This window comes from Chlorocebus sabaeus, chromosome 16 (assembly GCF_047675955.1).
Source record: "Chlorocebus sabaeus isolate Y175 chromosome 16, mChlSab1.0.hap1, whole genome shotgun sequence".
Taxonomy (NCBI): Eukaryota; Metazoa; Chordata; class Mammalia; order Primates; family Cercopithecidae; genus Chlorocebus; species Chlorocebus sabaeus.
In genome coordinates this window covers 53572657-53585899 of record NC_132919.1, presented here as the reverse complement: position 1 = coordinate 53585899, position 13243 = coordinate 53572657, and the positions used below count along the sequence as shown (strand labels likewise).

The 13243-nt window shown below is 42.6% G+C and overlaps 2 protein-coding genes across 11 annotated transcripts in view; one reads left to right on the top strand and one right to left on the bottom strand.

Moving 5' to 3' along the window:
• The window catches only part of MTNAP1 (mitochondrial nucleoid associated protein 1), a 15381-nt gene extending 2138 nt beyond the window's left edge, over positions 1-13243 (top strand). For 4 of the 9 annotated variants that reach the window (XM_008011938.3, XM_008011939.3, XM_008011937.3 and 1 more), the window contains exons 3-6: positions 899-2418; positions 7668-7775; positions 8319-8426; positions 12642-13243. In XM_008011938.3, the coding sequence (XP_008010129.3) occupies positions 906-2418; positions 7668-7775; positions 8319-8426; positions 12642-12742 (1830 nt within the window). In that variant the 5' untranslated portion in view covers positions 899-905 and the 3' untranslated portion in view covers positions 12743-13243. Of the gene's footprint in view, positions 1-898; positions 2419-7667; positions 7776-8318; positions 8427-10587; positions 10758-12641 lie in introns of those variants that run through there. The other 5 variants (XM_037993732.2, XM_008011943.3, XM_008011942.3 and 2 more) reach the window with 3 other exon arrangements.
• CPSF4L (cleavage and polyadenylation specific factor 4 like) overlaps positions 7719-13243 on the bottom strand; it is a 64834-nt gene continuing 59309 nt past the window's right edge. The window contains exons 7-8 of one of the 2 annotated variants that reach the window (XM_037993744.2): positions 10566-10636; positions 7719-7857 (exon numbers count right to left, since the gene is read on the bottom strand). In XM_037993744.2, coding sequence (XP_037849672.1) covers positions 7847-7857; positions 10566-10636 — 82 coding nt within the window. In that variant the 3' untranslated portion in view covers positions 7719-7846. The remainder of the gene's footprint in view (positions 7858-10565; positions 10637-13243) is intronic. The other variant, XM_008011950.3, reaches the window with a different exon arrangement.

The following is a 13243-nucleotide window of genomic DNA, read 5'->3' as shown; positions in this document are numbered from 1 at the left end:
TCGAGAGGCTGAGGCAGGACAATCACTTGAACCCGGGAAATGGAGGTTTCAGTGAGCCAACACTGCACTCCAGCCTGGTGACAGAGTGAGACTCCGTCTCAAAAAAAAAAAAAAAGGATAGGTGAAAAATAGGGCTGTGTTCTTACCATGTATATATTTGTATATTATACATACATTTTATGTATATCCGTGTGTGTGTATATATATGCATATTACTAACTAAATGTTAGTAGAGCTTCATTTCTCATTCTTAGATTGAGGGAACTCTAATATTTTCTAATATTTTCTTCTTACACCCTAGTGGATATTCCATATATCACTTTGGAAACCTGTGCTGTAATCAGTAACCTTTGGCCGGGCGCAGGCGTGGTAGCTCACGCATGTAATCCCAGCACTTTAGGAGGCCGAGGCGGGTGGATTGCCAGAGCTCAGGAGTTCAAGACCAGTCTGGGCAACACGGACACAGTGAAACCCCATCTGTACTAAAATACAAAAAATTAGCCAGGCGTGGTAGCATGCCCCTGTAGTCCCAACTACTTGGGAGGCTGAGATAAGAGAATTGCTTGATGCTGGGAGGCAGAGTTTGCAGTGAGCAGATATTGTGCCACTGCACTCCAGTCTGGGTGACAGAACGAGACTCTATCTCCAAAATAAATAAATAAATAACCTTTGGTTCCTGGCCTAAGTTTTTTATTCTTTACCATTCTGTCCTTGAATAACGTGTTTATGGGTTTTTAAACAATTTTTTATCCTCATGTAATGACTAGTTGACTTGCTGTAACCTTAAGTAGCAAACATCTAGCTTGTTCCAAATGAATTTAAAAGATACAACACATAAGTAAAATATTGATGTTTACAAACTATGTGCTTCTCATAATCTCACATTTACATTTTTCAGGAATAGGATGAGTGATAATCCACCCAGAATGGAAGTGTGTCCTTATTGTAAGAAGCCATTTAAACGATTAAAATCCCACTTGCCATACTGTAAGATGATAGGATCAACCATACCTACTGATCAAAAAGTTCATCAGTCCAAGCCAGCTACACTCCCACGTGCTAAAAAAATGAAAGGGCCAATCAAAGATTTAATTAAAGCTAAAGGGAAAGAGTTAGAGACAGAGAATGAAGAAAGAAATTCTAAGTTGATAATGGACAAACCAGAACAGACAGTGAAGACCTTTCCACTACCAGCTGTTGGTTTGGAAAGAGCAACTACTACAAAGGCAGATAAAGACATCAAGAATCCAATCCAACCATCCTTCAAAATGTTAAAAAATACTAAGCCAAAGACTACTTTCCAAGAAGAAACCAAGGCTCAGTTTTATGCATCAGAGAAAACCTCTCCTAAAAGAGAACTTGCCAAAGATTTGTCTAAATTCGGAGAAAGTCAACGTAATCCTTCAGAAGCTGGAGCGTCTTTACTGGTTGGCTCAATAGAACCTTCTTTGTCAAATCAAGATAGAAAATATTCCTCAACTGTACCTCATGATGTACAGACTACCTCTGGTGATCTGAAATTGGACAAAATTGATCCCCAAAGACAGGAACTTCTAGTAAAATTACTAGACGTGCCTACTGGTGATTGTCATATTTCTCCAAAGAATGTCAGTGATGAGGTTAAAAGGGTAAGAATATCATTATTAAGCAATGAGAGAGATTCCAAAGGCAGGGATCACCTCTCAGGAGTCCCTACTGATGTTACAGTTACTGAGACTCCAGAAAAGAACACAGAATCACTCATTTTAAGCCTTAAAATGAGCTCATTGGGTAAAATCCAAGTCACGGAGAAACAAGAGAAAGGACTTACTCTTGGAGTAGAGACGTGTGGGAGCAAAGGAAATGCAGAGAAAAGTGTGTCTGCAACAGAAAAGCAGGAACGGACTGTCATGAGCCATGGCTGTGAGAACTTCAACACCAATGATTCAGTCACAGAAAAGTCTCAAGGAGAAGGACCACATTTAAGTTTGTTCATTCCAAGGGAGACAACTTATGAGTTTCATTCTGTATCGCAGTCAAGTAGTCAAAGTCTTGCTTCTCTAGCTACAAAATTTCTTCCAGAAAAGAAAGCAGAAGCCTGGAATCATAATCGTGTCCCTGATGTAAAGGCATTAATGGAGAGTCCCAAGGGACAGGTGTCTCTGGAGCCCAAATCTGATAGTCAGTTCCAAGCATCACACACTAGGTGCCAGAGTCCTTTATGTTCAGCCCAGCATCACACTCCTCAGAGCCCCTTCACCAATCATGCTGCAGCTGCTGGCACGAAGACCCTTCTCAGCTGTGTGGGACTGGAGTGGTTTCCAGAGCTCTATCCTGGTTACCTTGGACTAGGGGTGTTGCCAGGGAAGCCTCAGCGTTGGAATGCAGTGGCCCAGAAGCCACAACTTACGACTCCCCAGGGGGAAAGACTCTCACAAGGTAAGCAAGCTTATTTTCAATTGCCATCTGTCCCATCCAAAATGCTTTCTCTGCCTTTTGAATGTATAAGGGTCAAGATACCAACATTTTCAGTCATTCAGTTTATTTTCACCTAGGCATGCCAGTAGACTGCACATAAAGTTGTCCTGAAAGTGGCTGGGTGCAGTGGTTCACACCTGTAATCTAAGCACTTTGGGAGGCAGAGGCCAAGGCAGGTGGATCACTTGATTTCAGGAGTTGAGACCAGCCTGGGCAACATGGGAAAACCCCATCTCTACTAAGAATACAAAAAATTTGCTGGGTGTGGTGGCGCACCTGTAGTCCCAGCTATTTGAGAGGCTAAAGTGGGAGGATCACCTGAGCCCTGGAAGTCAGGGCTGCAATGAGCCACGTATGGGCCACTTCACTGCAGCCTGGGTGACGGGAGTGAGACCCTGTCTCAAAAAAAAAAAAAAAAATTGTCCTGAAAACAGTACTTCTTGCTTCAGGGTCAGTAGTGGTGGTTTATCCCTTTCTTTTCCTCTCCCCTAAGAGTTGAAGATTACACTAGGGCAGGCTGGCTATAATGAAAGCAGTTGAGTTTCTGCATTGAGAAGAGGCATGTCCGGTAGAAACTGGATGGGTAAACAGACTCAAGAAAAACATAAGGACTTCAAAATTCAACTAGATAGAATAAGCACTGTGTTGAGAATCCAGTCAGGACCAGGTTGTACAAGAAATAGGTTCTAAGTTTACAGGACAAGAAATGGGTTCTAGGTTTCAGGCAAATGCAACATCTTGGAATTCAGAGTAGCAAAGTAGGATGCAGGTGGTAGGACACAGGTAAAACTAGCCAGGTAAGAAGGGCAAGCAAGGCAGATAAGTGGAAGTGGAGGCTCAGGAAATGAACAGTGACGATCAAGGACCAGAAATAGAGGATGTGGCCAAAAACAAAAAAAATGTAGGCCACAAAGGCTAGGACCCAAGAGTAAAACCAGTGATTGAGCCTGGAAACAGGAGAGATGAGGTAAGAAGGACTTGGGGCGAAAGACTGAACATTGAAACTCACCTTGATTATGAATCAAACTCTTCAGAAGCTTCCTAGAGGCTCCTTGCTGATGGCTGGAATAGGTTAACAGGAGGGAAGACCAAGGCCCAAGGAGCCAGGAAGTTCCTGACAGTCATTTGAAATATCTTTGCTTTTCTCTGTTGAATCTCATCTTTAGTTATTAGACCACCTCTCTAGTTAAAATACTTAATATTTCTTAAGTTTTTCTAGGGGCAGGGTTATTGTAAAGTAGCATACCTCTCTTGTGTAGTGCTCATTGGTGCTTTCATGCTTATTTTGACAGGAGACCTGTAACAACTCAGAATAGGTTTGCAAGAGAAAAACTGATATTATCTGTTCCTAAAGGGAAATTGTTTTCTCCTCTGGTAGATTTTGCAAATGATATCATATTCACTAAACCTCTATTTGCCTGGTCTCGAAATGGATGTGTACTAAGAACAGAACATTGCTAGCGCAAAGCTACATTTTCTTTAACTACCTTGTATAAACAGGCCTAACGTCTACACTTTTTTGTACAAAGTTATAGTCACAAAGTCAAGCCCCTTCTCCGTAATAAACACATTTAATTATATTAACATTTGTGTTGCTTTGTGGTTTTCAGAGTGCCTCTATCTGTATTTTTATTCTGGCCACACAACTCTGAGAGGTGGGCAGAGTGAATTTATCCCTATTTTGTAGATGATGAAATGGGTACAGAGAGAATAAGTAATTTGTCCAACTTTGTGTTGCCAATAAATAGTAGAGCTGCAAGGAGCACCTAGTTTCCTGAGGCCTAGTTTAATCCTTTCCACTAAATCATGTTGTAGAAAATACACCATAACTAAAACCACGTTTGTTATAGTGCCATTCTTTTCTGTGTGGGGGTTTTTGTATTTTGGTTTGTTTTTTGAGACGGAGTTTCGCTCTTGTTGCCCAGGCTGGAGTGCAATGGCGCAGTCTCGGCTTACCTCTGCCTCCTGGGTTCAAGCGATTCCCCTGCCTCAGCCTCCCAAGTAGCTGGGACTACAGGTATGCACCACCACACCCGGCTAATTCTGTATTTTTAGTAGAGGTGGGGTTTCTCCATGTTGGTCAGGCTGGTCTCGAACTTGTGACCTCAGGTGATCTGCCCACCTCACCCTCCCAAAGTGCTGGGATTACAGGCGTGAACCACTATGCCCGGCCTTCTGTGTGTTTTTCAATTGCAAATGCACACACTCCCCCCATGATAAATCTCTCTAGCAAGCTGAAGGACTTGTGTATTTTCTGTACTATATTTTATAGTGCTTAGGAATGTCCCTGATACACACTTTTCATTTTAAAGGAAAAAAAGGGAGGGACCTGACGCTTATCTGTGATGACTATGACTGTCATTATGCTAGATACATTATCTCATTTAACCCTCTTAACAGCTCGGAGGTGACACCACTGTCGCACCCTCTTATTCCTCATAAGGAATCTGAGCATCAGACATCTTTTTTTTTTTTTTTTTTTTGAGACGGAGTCTTGCTCTGTCTCCCAGGCTGGAGTGCAATGGTGCGATCATGGCTCACTGCAACCTCCGCCTCCCAGGTTCAAGCGATTCTCCTGCCTCAGCCTCCCCAATAGCTGGGATTACAGGCGCCTGCCACCGCGCCCAGCTAATTTTTTTTTTTTTTTTGTACTTTTTAGTAGAGACGGGGTTTCGCCATGTTGACCAGCCTGGTCTCGAACGCCTGACCTCAGGTAATCCGCCCGCCTCGGCCTCCCAAAGTGCTGGGATTGCAGGCGTGAGCTACCGTGCCTGACCTGAGCTTCAGACATCTTAAGTGACTTGCCCATATTCATGCAGTAAGTGACAGAATCAGGATTCAAATCCAGGTTCGTCTGACTCTACTAACTATCCCAAACAGTGAACCTGAAGTAGAGCTTAAAGACCACAGGTAGAAGAGTCAGGTGAACCTGGAGGTATTAATTACTAACTATCCCAAACAGTAAACCTCAGGTAGAGTTTAAAGACCACAGAGAGAAGTCAATACCTTGTTTGATATGTTATTAATACATTTCGCTGTTAGGTCCCAAGAACACAGTAATAAGGTATAGTAACTTGAAACATTAAATTACCCAGGTTATGAGATAGGATATAGAAGGGAAAATAGAATTTTTTCTTCAGTAACAAGTTCCTTCCAAACAGTGGTGAGAAACTATTTTAATCCCTTTTATTGCTTATAGTCTGTAACTAATAAATGCTGTGCTTAATTTGGTACTTCTGTATCAGACAGTAAATAAGCTGTAATCATCATAGGGCCTCTACTTCCATTATAAATTGAAAAACTATTGAAGTTGGATCCAGGATCAATGTTCAGACTTTGATTACCACCAAACGAACAGAAGATACCAGAAGAGAGAGACCCTAGGATCAGGTCAAGCCCCGATCCCTCCACTAGCCAAGGATTTCAAGGCCACATCGATCTATGGGGATTAAAAGGTGGTGCCATTGGCTCCTCAAAAAGCTTTGTAATTTCACCAGGCAATGGCTGTCTCCAGTGACTGCAAATTAGAGTTTTATTGAAATCTTTGCATAAGAGAATGGGCTATACCTTTTCTTGCTCAGGCAAGACCTTTGATAGGTCATGTGCCCTTCTCAGGAAGCCAGCTCATTCCTTTGATACTTAAAGGCAGGACCAGTGAGCTAACAGTTACTGAATTAACTGCAGGTCAGGCCAGTAGGCTCACCTGACTGGAGAAAGCAGGGCAAGGCCAGGGAACCACATGGTTCTGACACTGCTGCATAGTTGCAATTTTCAGGAAGTTGGCTCTTTGCACCATTTTCCTCAAATTTTTTCCAAGATGAATGGTTTTTTTTTTAAGAGACTAACCTTCACCTTGCAAGAGAATTATCTTCTGTGCAATTTCTTGGAAGCCAGCATGATTCTTTTCATTGCTCTTTAATGATCATTTGGATATTTTTACATCCACAGCAACTTTTACCACACCTGCTAAACCTGTTATCGGTGTTTAATTTATTCTTTATCCTGATGAACCAAACCAAGACCAGAGAACCATCAGTAGTAGAGATTACCTGTCATAAAACACGGAGAAAACCAGATGCAGGAGAAATGTGATTAAGGAGCATAAGCCTTCTTTTTTTTTTTTTTTTTTTTTTTTTTGAGATGGAGTCTTGCTCTGTCGCCCAGGCTGGAATGCAGTGGCACGATCTCGGCTCACTGCAAGCTCTGCCTCCCAGGTTCACACCATTCTCCTGCCTCAGCCTCCTGAGTAGCTGGGACGACAGGCGCCCACCACCATGCCCTGCTAATTTTTTTCTATTTTTTAGTAGAGATGGGGTTTTACTGTGTTAGCCAGAATGGTCTCAATCTCATGACCTCGTGATCTGCCTGCCTCGGCTTCCCGAAATGCTGGGATTACAGTTGTGAGCCACTGTGCCCAGCCTGCATAAGCCCTCTTTTCTGGTTCTGCTTAAGTTATTCACATACTGAACGTAAATAGGAAATGTTTCCTGGCCAATAATAGTAATAAGGTAATAGAATAGGCATGTTGACTGTGGACAAGTCACAGTCATAATAGGAGAAAGTCATGCTTTTGGCCGATATGTTTAGCAGATGATAGAAGATGTAAAAGAGGCCAGGTGTAGTGGTTCATGCCTATAATCCCAGCACTTTCGGAGGCTGGGGCAGGCAGATCACATAAGGTCGGGAGTTCAAAACCAGCCTGGCCAACATGGTGAAACCCCATGTCTACTAAAAATAACAAAAATTAGCCTGGCATGATCGTGTGTGCCTGTAATCCCAGTGCTCAGGAGGCTGAGGCAGGAGAATCACTTGAATTCAGGAGGTGGAGGTTGCAGTGAGCCAAGATCATGCCACTGCACTCCAGCCTGGGTGACAGAGCAAGACTCTGTCTCAAAAACAAACAAAAAGATGTTGTAAGACTCACTTCATGAAGCACATGCCCATCAATCACCTGGCCAGGGTACTCAGCAGACCAAAACCAAGTAGAGGTCCTGATTTGCAGGGGTCCCTTGGCCTTTTGAAAAACGTTTTTTCAACCTGTAATTGATTTGACTTTCAACACGTAGCTGCAGTTCAATGCAGAAATGTTTAATTCACCTGTTTAGAATATGCTTTTCCTGAGGTTTAGCCCTGGATCCTTCGGCACTGGATGTTGGGGAAGGGGGTACGTTTCGGTAAACAATGACAGTGACTTCTGTTTGGAACCATAGTTTCTTTGTTGGAAAGAAGCTCAACTCATATAAGGAGTTTGGAACCCCCTACCGGACTTACAACCTCCAACTTCTCTCTAATGAGGCTCTTGGGAGCTGTACAGAAAGGTGAGGCTGAAGTTTGACTGTTGCGTTCTGTTGCTGGTTCCGGGCATTTGGAAAAGTTTCTCTTTAGGCTGTTACAGCAAGGCTAAAAAGGAGAGGAAGAAAATGTTAAAATGTATGTTGTCTTCCTAGTTTTCCACTTGTCTGTTTTCATTTTGGAGTTTGACATAATTGAAAGCACCAAAGCTAATAACTACCATTTATTCAACAGCTTGTATTTTTTAATACCTACCCCCAACTTTCCCTGGCCCACATTGATTTTGCCTCCTCCCAAAACCAGAAAGACTCTAAACCTCAAGTTAACCAGTTGTATTAGCCTCCTCCCACTAAAGATTTTAACCAAGCACCCAAAACTAGAGTAACTAATTTGAATCTAGTCAAGTTAAGGTTATTTGATGTTAGTTAGCCTTTATGTGTTTAAAATATGTGCGTGTAAATCTCTGAATTCCAGTTCCATCACTCAAGCTAACTGGGAAAACTTGAATGACCCGCGGATACTGGCCCTAGTTTCAGTCACTGTAACAAGCCGTATTTCCTTTTGAACAGGCTGGATCAGGTGCAACACCACCATAAGGAAGAGTGGAGTCGGTGGCATCACGATGCTCTTCACAGGATACTTCGTCCTGTGTTGTAGCTGGAGTTTCAGACGTCTGAGTAAGCCTTTCTGTATTTCTAGCCTTAATAACAGGTCCCATTCCGTTATGTGGACCTCGAAGGGATTCTCTGAATTGCTTTTTTGTTTTTTGTTTTTTTACAGCTTTACAGTATCTGACATGCCCTGCTGAATGAGCTATTGCCTGGGGTTTCTGGGGTTTTTTTTTTTTTTATTTTTGAGATGCAGTTTCGCTCTTGTTGCCCAGGCTGGAGTACAATGGCACGATCTCGGCTCACCGCAACCTCCGCCTCCTGGGTTCAAGTGATTCTCCTGCCTCAGCCTCTCGAGTAGCTGGAATTACAGGCATGGGCCACCATACCCGGCTAATTTTGTATTTTTAGTAGAGATGGGGTTTCTCCATGTTGGTCAGGCTGGTCTCAAACTCCCGACCTCAGGTGATCTGCCCACCTCGGCCTCCCAAAGTGCTGAGATTACAGGCGTAAGCCACTGCGCCTGACGGGCTCTGGGGTTTTATTAGAGGCTTGGTTGTAATGGCCTGTATAAGATTTGACTAGAATTCACATAATTGTCCTTGCGCTCCATTTCATGTTGTCATTTTTTTTTTTTTTTTTTTTTTTTTGAGACGGAGTCTTGCTCTGTCACCCAGGCTAGAGTGCAGTGGCACAATCTTGGCTCACTGCAACCTCCGCCTCCCGAGTAGCTGGAACTACAGGTGTATGTCACCATGCCTGGCTAACTTTTTGTATTTTTAGTAGAGACAGGGTTTTCACTATATTGGCCAGGCTGGTCTTAAACTCCTAACCCCTGGTGATCCACTTTTCTCGGCCTCCCAAAGTGCTGGGATTACAGACATGAGCCACTGCACTCAGCCTTTCTAGCTTTTTTTCCTTCCCTGCCAAAAGGTCAGGTACGTAAGAACTGTTTCCTTGCTCCAGTGGAAGGTGCTCTTCCTCGGTGTCTAAGAGCACCTTTTTGGCATTGAAACCAAACACTTTTATACCACAAAAGAAAGGAGGAGGAATAGAATATAGCTGTCACTTACCAATGTGTCTAAGTCTTATTGCTATCTCAGTTAATCTACTTTGAACACTTAAAAACCAAAGTGCCATTCTCCAAGTTTCAGCTTGCCCTAAGTCTTAACCACAAGGAAAATACTTTACTTTCAGTTCTCTTAATTCAAGATATCTTTCTTCATTTTCAAAGTATTGTATTATGAAAATATATCCTTATAGTTAAAAAGACATGATGGGTATCAAAAATATCAGTATGTTTGTATAATTAAATTTTTGTGCTGGTTTTGTACAATCAAAAACCAGTATTTTTGGGCCGGGTGCAGTGGCTCATGCCTGTAATCCCAGCACTTTGGGAGGCCGAGGCCAGCAGATCACCTGGGGTCATGAGTTCAAGACCAGCTTGCCCAACGTGGTGAAACCCTGTCTCTACTAAAAATACAAAAATAAGCTGGGCCTGATGGCGGGCGCCTGTAGTCCCAACTACTTGGGAGGCTGAGGCAGGAGAATTGCTAGAACCCAGGAGGCAGAGGTTGCAGTGAGCTGAGATTGCGCCATTGCACTCCAGCCTGGGTGACCAGCGAAACTGCATCTCAAAAAACAAAACAAAACCACCAGTATTTTTGTACAATAAAAAAAAAAGCCCACTTTCAGATGAAAACTTCAGGTATAAAAGTACAAGATAACGATGAACTCTGAAGGCCAACATAATTCACACACTAGACTTTTTTTTAAAAATCACAATTGGATGCTAATTGGGATGTGTTTGATGAAATCAGTGCCTAGCGAGTAGCGGGTAGGTCTGACAGCAGGAACAGGGCAGCAGCACATTCCTGCATGCTGGCTGGAATGGCCTCGCCGCCATCTCTTGTATCAGACACCTGGCCATGCGTGAGGGAAAGGAGTGCCTTTCTGATCGTCCTGCATAAAAGGAGAGGCCCAAACCCAAGAGTCATTTCTCCCACAGAGAAAAGGGCTTTTTCTTAAAGTTTTACCAGTCTGAAAGGGATTGTTTGATAACATTAGTGAACAGAGACTGAAGAAAGTGAAACAAACTCATTGTGCTTAATACTCTATTTCTAAACTTATAAAACAAAAATATAACAGAATGATCTGTAGAGGCAAGAGATAGCAACAGTCATTGGAAGTGGCCTCTTGGATCCTTACATTTGTCTCTGTTTATCCAAAGAGCTGCAGCGCTGGCGTAAGTGGTGTTGACCTGGACATCACTTAAAGTTCTGGAACAGCAAAGAGTGTACGGTGGAGACGACTGCAATACATACTTAACAATTTTAAAATGTGTAATATGTGGGACAGGGAGAGGGAGTCAAAAAAAAAAAAAAAAGAATAAAGTTATTGGAATCTAAAATAATGATACAGGAAGTAAATGTATTATTAATGTAGACAGATATGGTTCTGTCTGGACGTTCTTGGCTTGCTGTCAAGAGCAACTGAGAATTAGAGAAAAACTAGTTTTGTTTAATCATAAAGTTATAATTCAAGGAGATGTGAAGATGACAAAGTTCATCATTAAAATTAAGAAGTTATTTCTCAGTAAAAACCTGGTATCTCATTACCATTCATCTATATGAGATACCAGACTACTACCTATATGTTGATACAGGAGAGTATCTGAACTGGCAGAAAATAAGCCCACATCAGGCCCTTCCCCTTAGGGTCTCTGGGGCCCTTGACCAGATCTTGATAGGTGCGAGAAACACAGGAGCTAAGGATGGGCATTCGAGTTGCAGGTAAGCCTCTGCAAAAAACCTTACAAATATATTTAAGATGATTTTTAAAATAGCACGCTAACTATAATGTTAAATCACATTTTATACATCTTAATTGAGTATAATAGTGACCAGGTGGCTAACTTATCATCTCTTCCTGGAAACTTTTCAGAATCCCACCCCTACCCCTTTCTCAAGAGTTTCTGTGTATTACTGCGAAATTCCTCTCAATTTGTTAGGGTTGTTTTTGGCTGGTGGATTTTCTGTGTTTCTTCATCTCATCAAACTATTCAGTGTCTGATTTTTTGACTTCCGCTTTGGCCCATAGAGAGTAACTTGGATACTTACAGGTAGAAAAAGCTTTGAGGAAATTTAGGCAGCATCAATGGATAAGTGTTTCCCCAACCTCCTTTCTAACATAGAGGGTTAGTTGTATATCACACGCATACACCCCTCTGCCTCAGCTTTGCATGTGGTATCCTCATCCCAAAATACATGAGGTCAGTTCCTCTTATGTCCCAGCTCTTTTAAAACTACAGGAATGCCAGGTGCAGTGGCTCGCGCTTGTAATCCCAGCACTTTGGGAGGCCAGGGCGGGTGGATCTTGAGGTCAAGAGTTCAGGATCAGCCTGTGCAACGTGGTGAAATCCATTTCTACAGAAAAACGTAAAAAGTCGCCAAGCTCAGTGGCACATGTTGTAGTCCCAGCTGCTCAGGAGGCTGAGGCGAGAGAATCCCTTGAGCCCCGGAGGCAGAGGCTGCAGTCAGCTGAGATTGTGCCATTGCATTCCAGCCTGGGTAATGGAAGTGTCTCAAAAATCCCAAAAAACCTACAGAAAAGCCACAGCTAGCATATGTTGACTTGTACGTTGTTTCTCTCTCTTCTCAAAGCTGGAATGCTGGGGCTACTTTTTACCTACCTTTTCTATTCCCAGTCCCCTGCTCCTTTCCGTCCCTAATGGGAGTAATTTAATTATGCAACAAATTCTCATAGTTAAGGTATTCAGCAATATATCCCTGTATCCTAGAATTCTCTGTAAGGAAAAAAGTTGTGGTTGAGGGAAAGAGTTCTACATTCAGTTATTTTAGTTTAATATTACTAAGAACTTCATTGGAGCCCAGAACAATCTTCCCTGCCGAAAGCTTTGTGCCCATTCTCTGTGAGTGCTCTTTAGGAGAGATGCTTAATGATTCTCTCCACACCTCCCCCTGCGTGCTTACTCAAGACCAGGAACTCTTGAGGTGAGAAGGTAGATGAGAATGACCTTCAATAATATCCTCTTTCCCAGTCCCCCAGTTCCCTCGAGCAGGGGCAGCAGACCACCGTGACCCACAGACCAAAGCCTCCCACTGCCTTGTTTTTGTACGTAGTCAAAACGTACAAAAACAAGCCCTGCTCATTTGGTTAGGTGCTGTCCATGGCTGTTTCACACGACAACAGCAAAGTCGAGTAGTTGCGACAGAAACCATATGCCCTGAAAAGCTGAAAATATTTACTATCTGGCCTTTACAGAAAAATTGTGCCGACCCCTGCCCTGGAAGAGAACAGTACCTCCGTGTGTTGGTGTGGTGAAGACGACTGGAGATTGCCGCTCTAAAACATGTTTGGATTAGGAAGCACATTTAAGTAGGAGAAGCCTGTCGTGACTTGTCTCTAGTGCCTTCATGCCCTGTGTTGTTCACTGAATTGCCCCGTAACACCTAAGTGTAGTGGTAGCATAAAGGGATAGCTTGTCACCCCTCAGGGTTATCAGGAGCGTTTGTATCACTGCTATAAATGAAGTAGTATCACTTGTCATAATCAGAATGCTAAAACATAATGAAAAAGTTTAACTTAGTCACAGTCAATATTTTATATCCCTGAAAATAAGTTCCTTAAAGAGAATAGAACTATTTAATGATCCATCAGTCCTAAAAGGAGATCTGCCTTGTATTGCCAAGTTTAAGGCAAAGGTGAGATCCTGTATTAAGAAGAAGACGGCTTTTTTGGTTGACATTGTTAAGTACTAAGAATTGTAACTCACATATAGTAGGAGACAAAAAAAATACTCCCCGCTGACTTCTTTGAATTAGGTACTGAGAATCCACAAATAAAGTAGTGTGGGTAACTTTCAA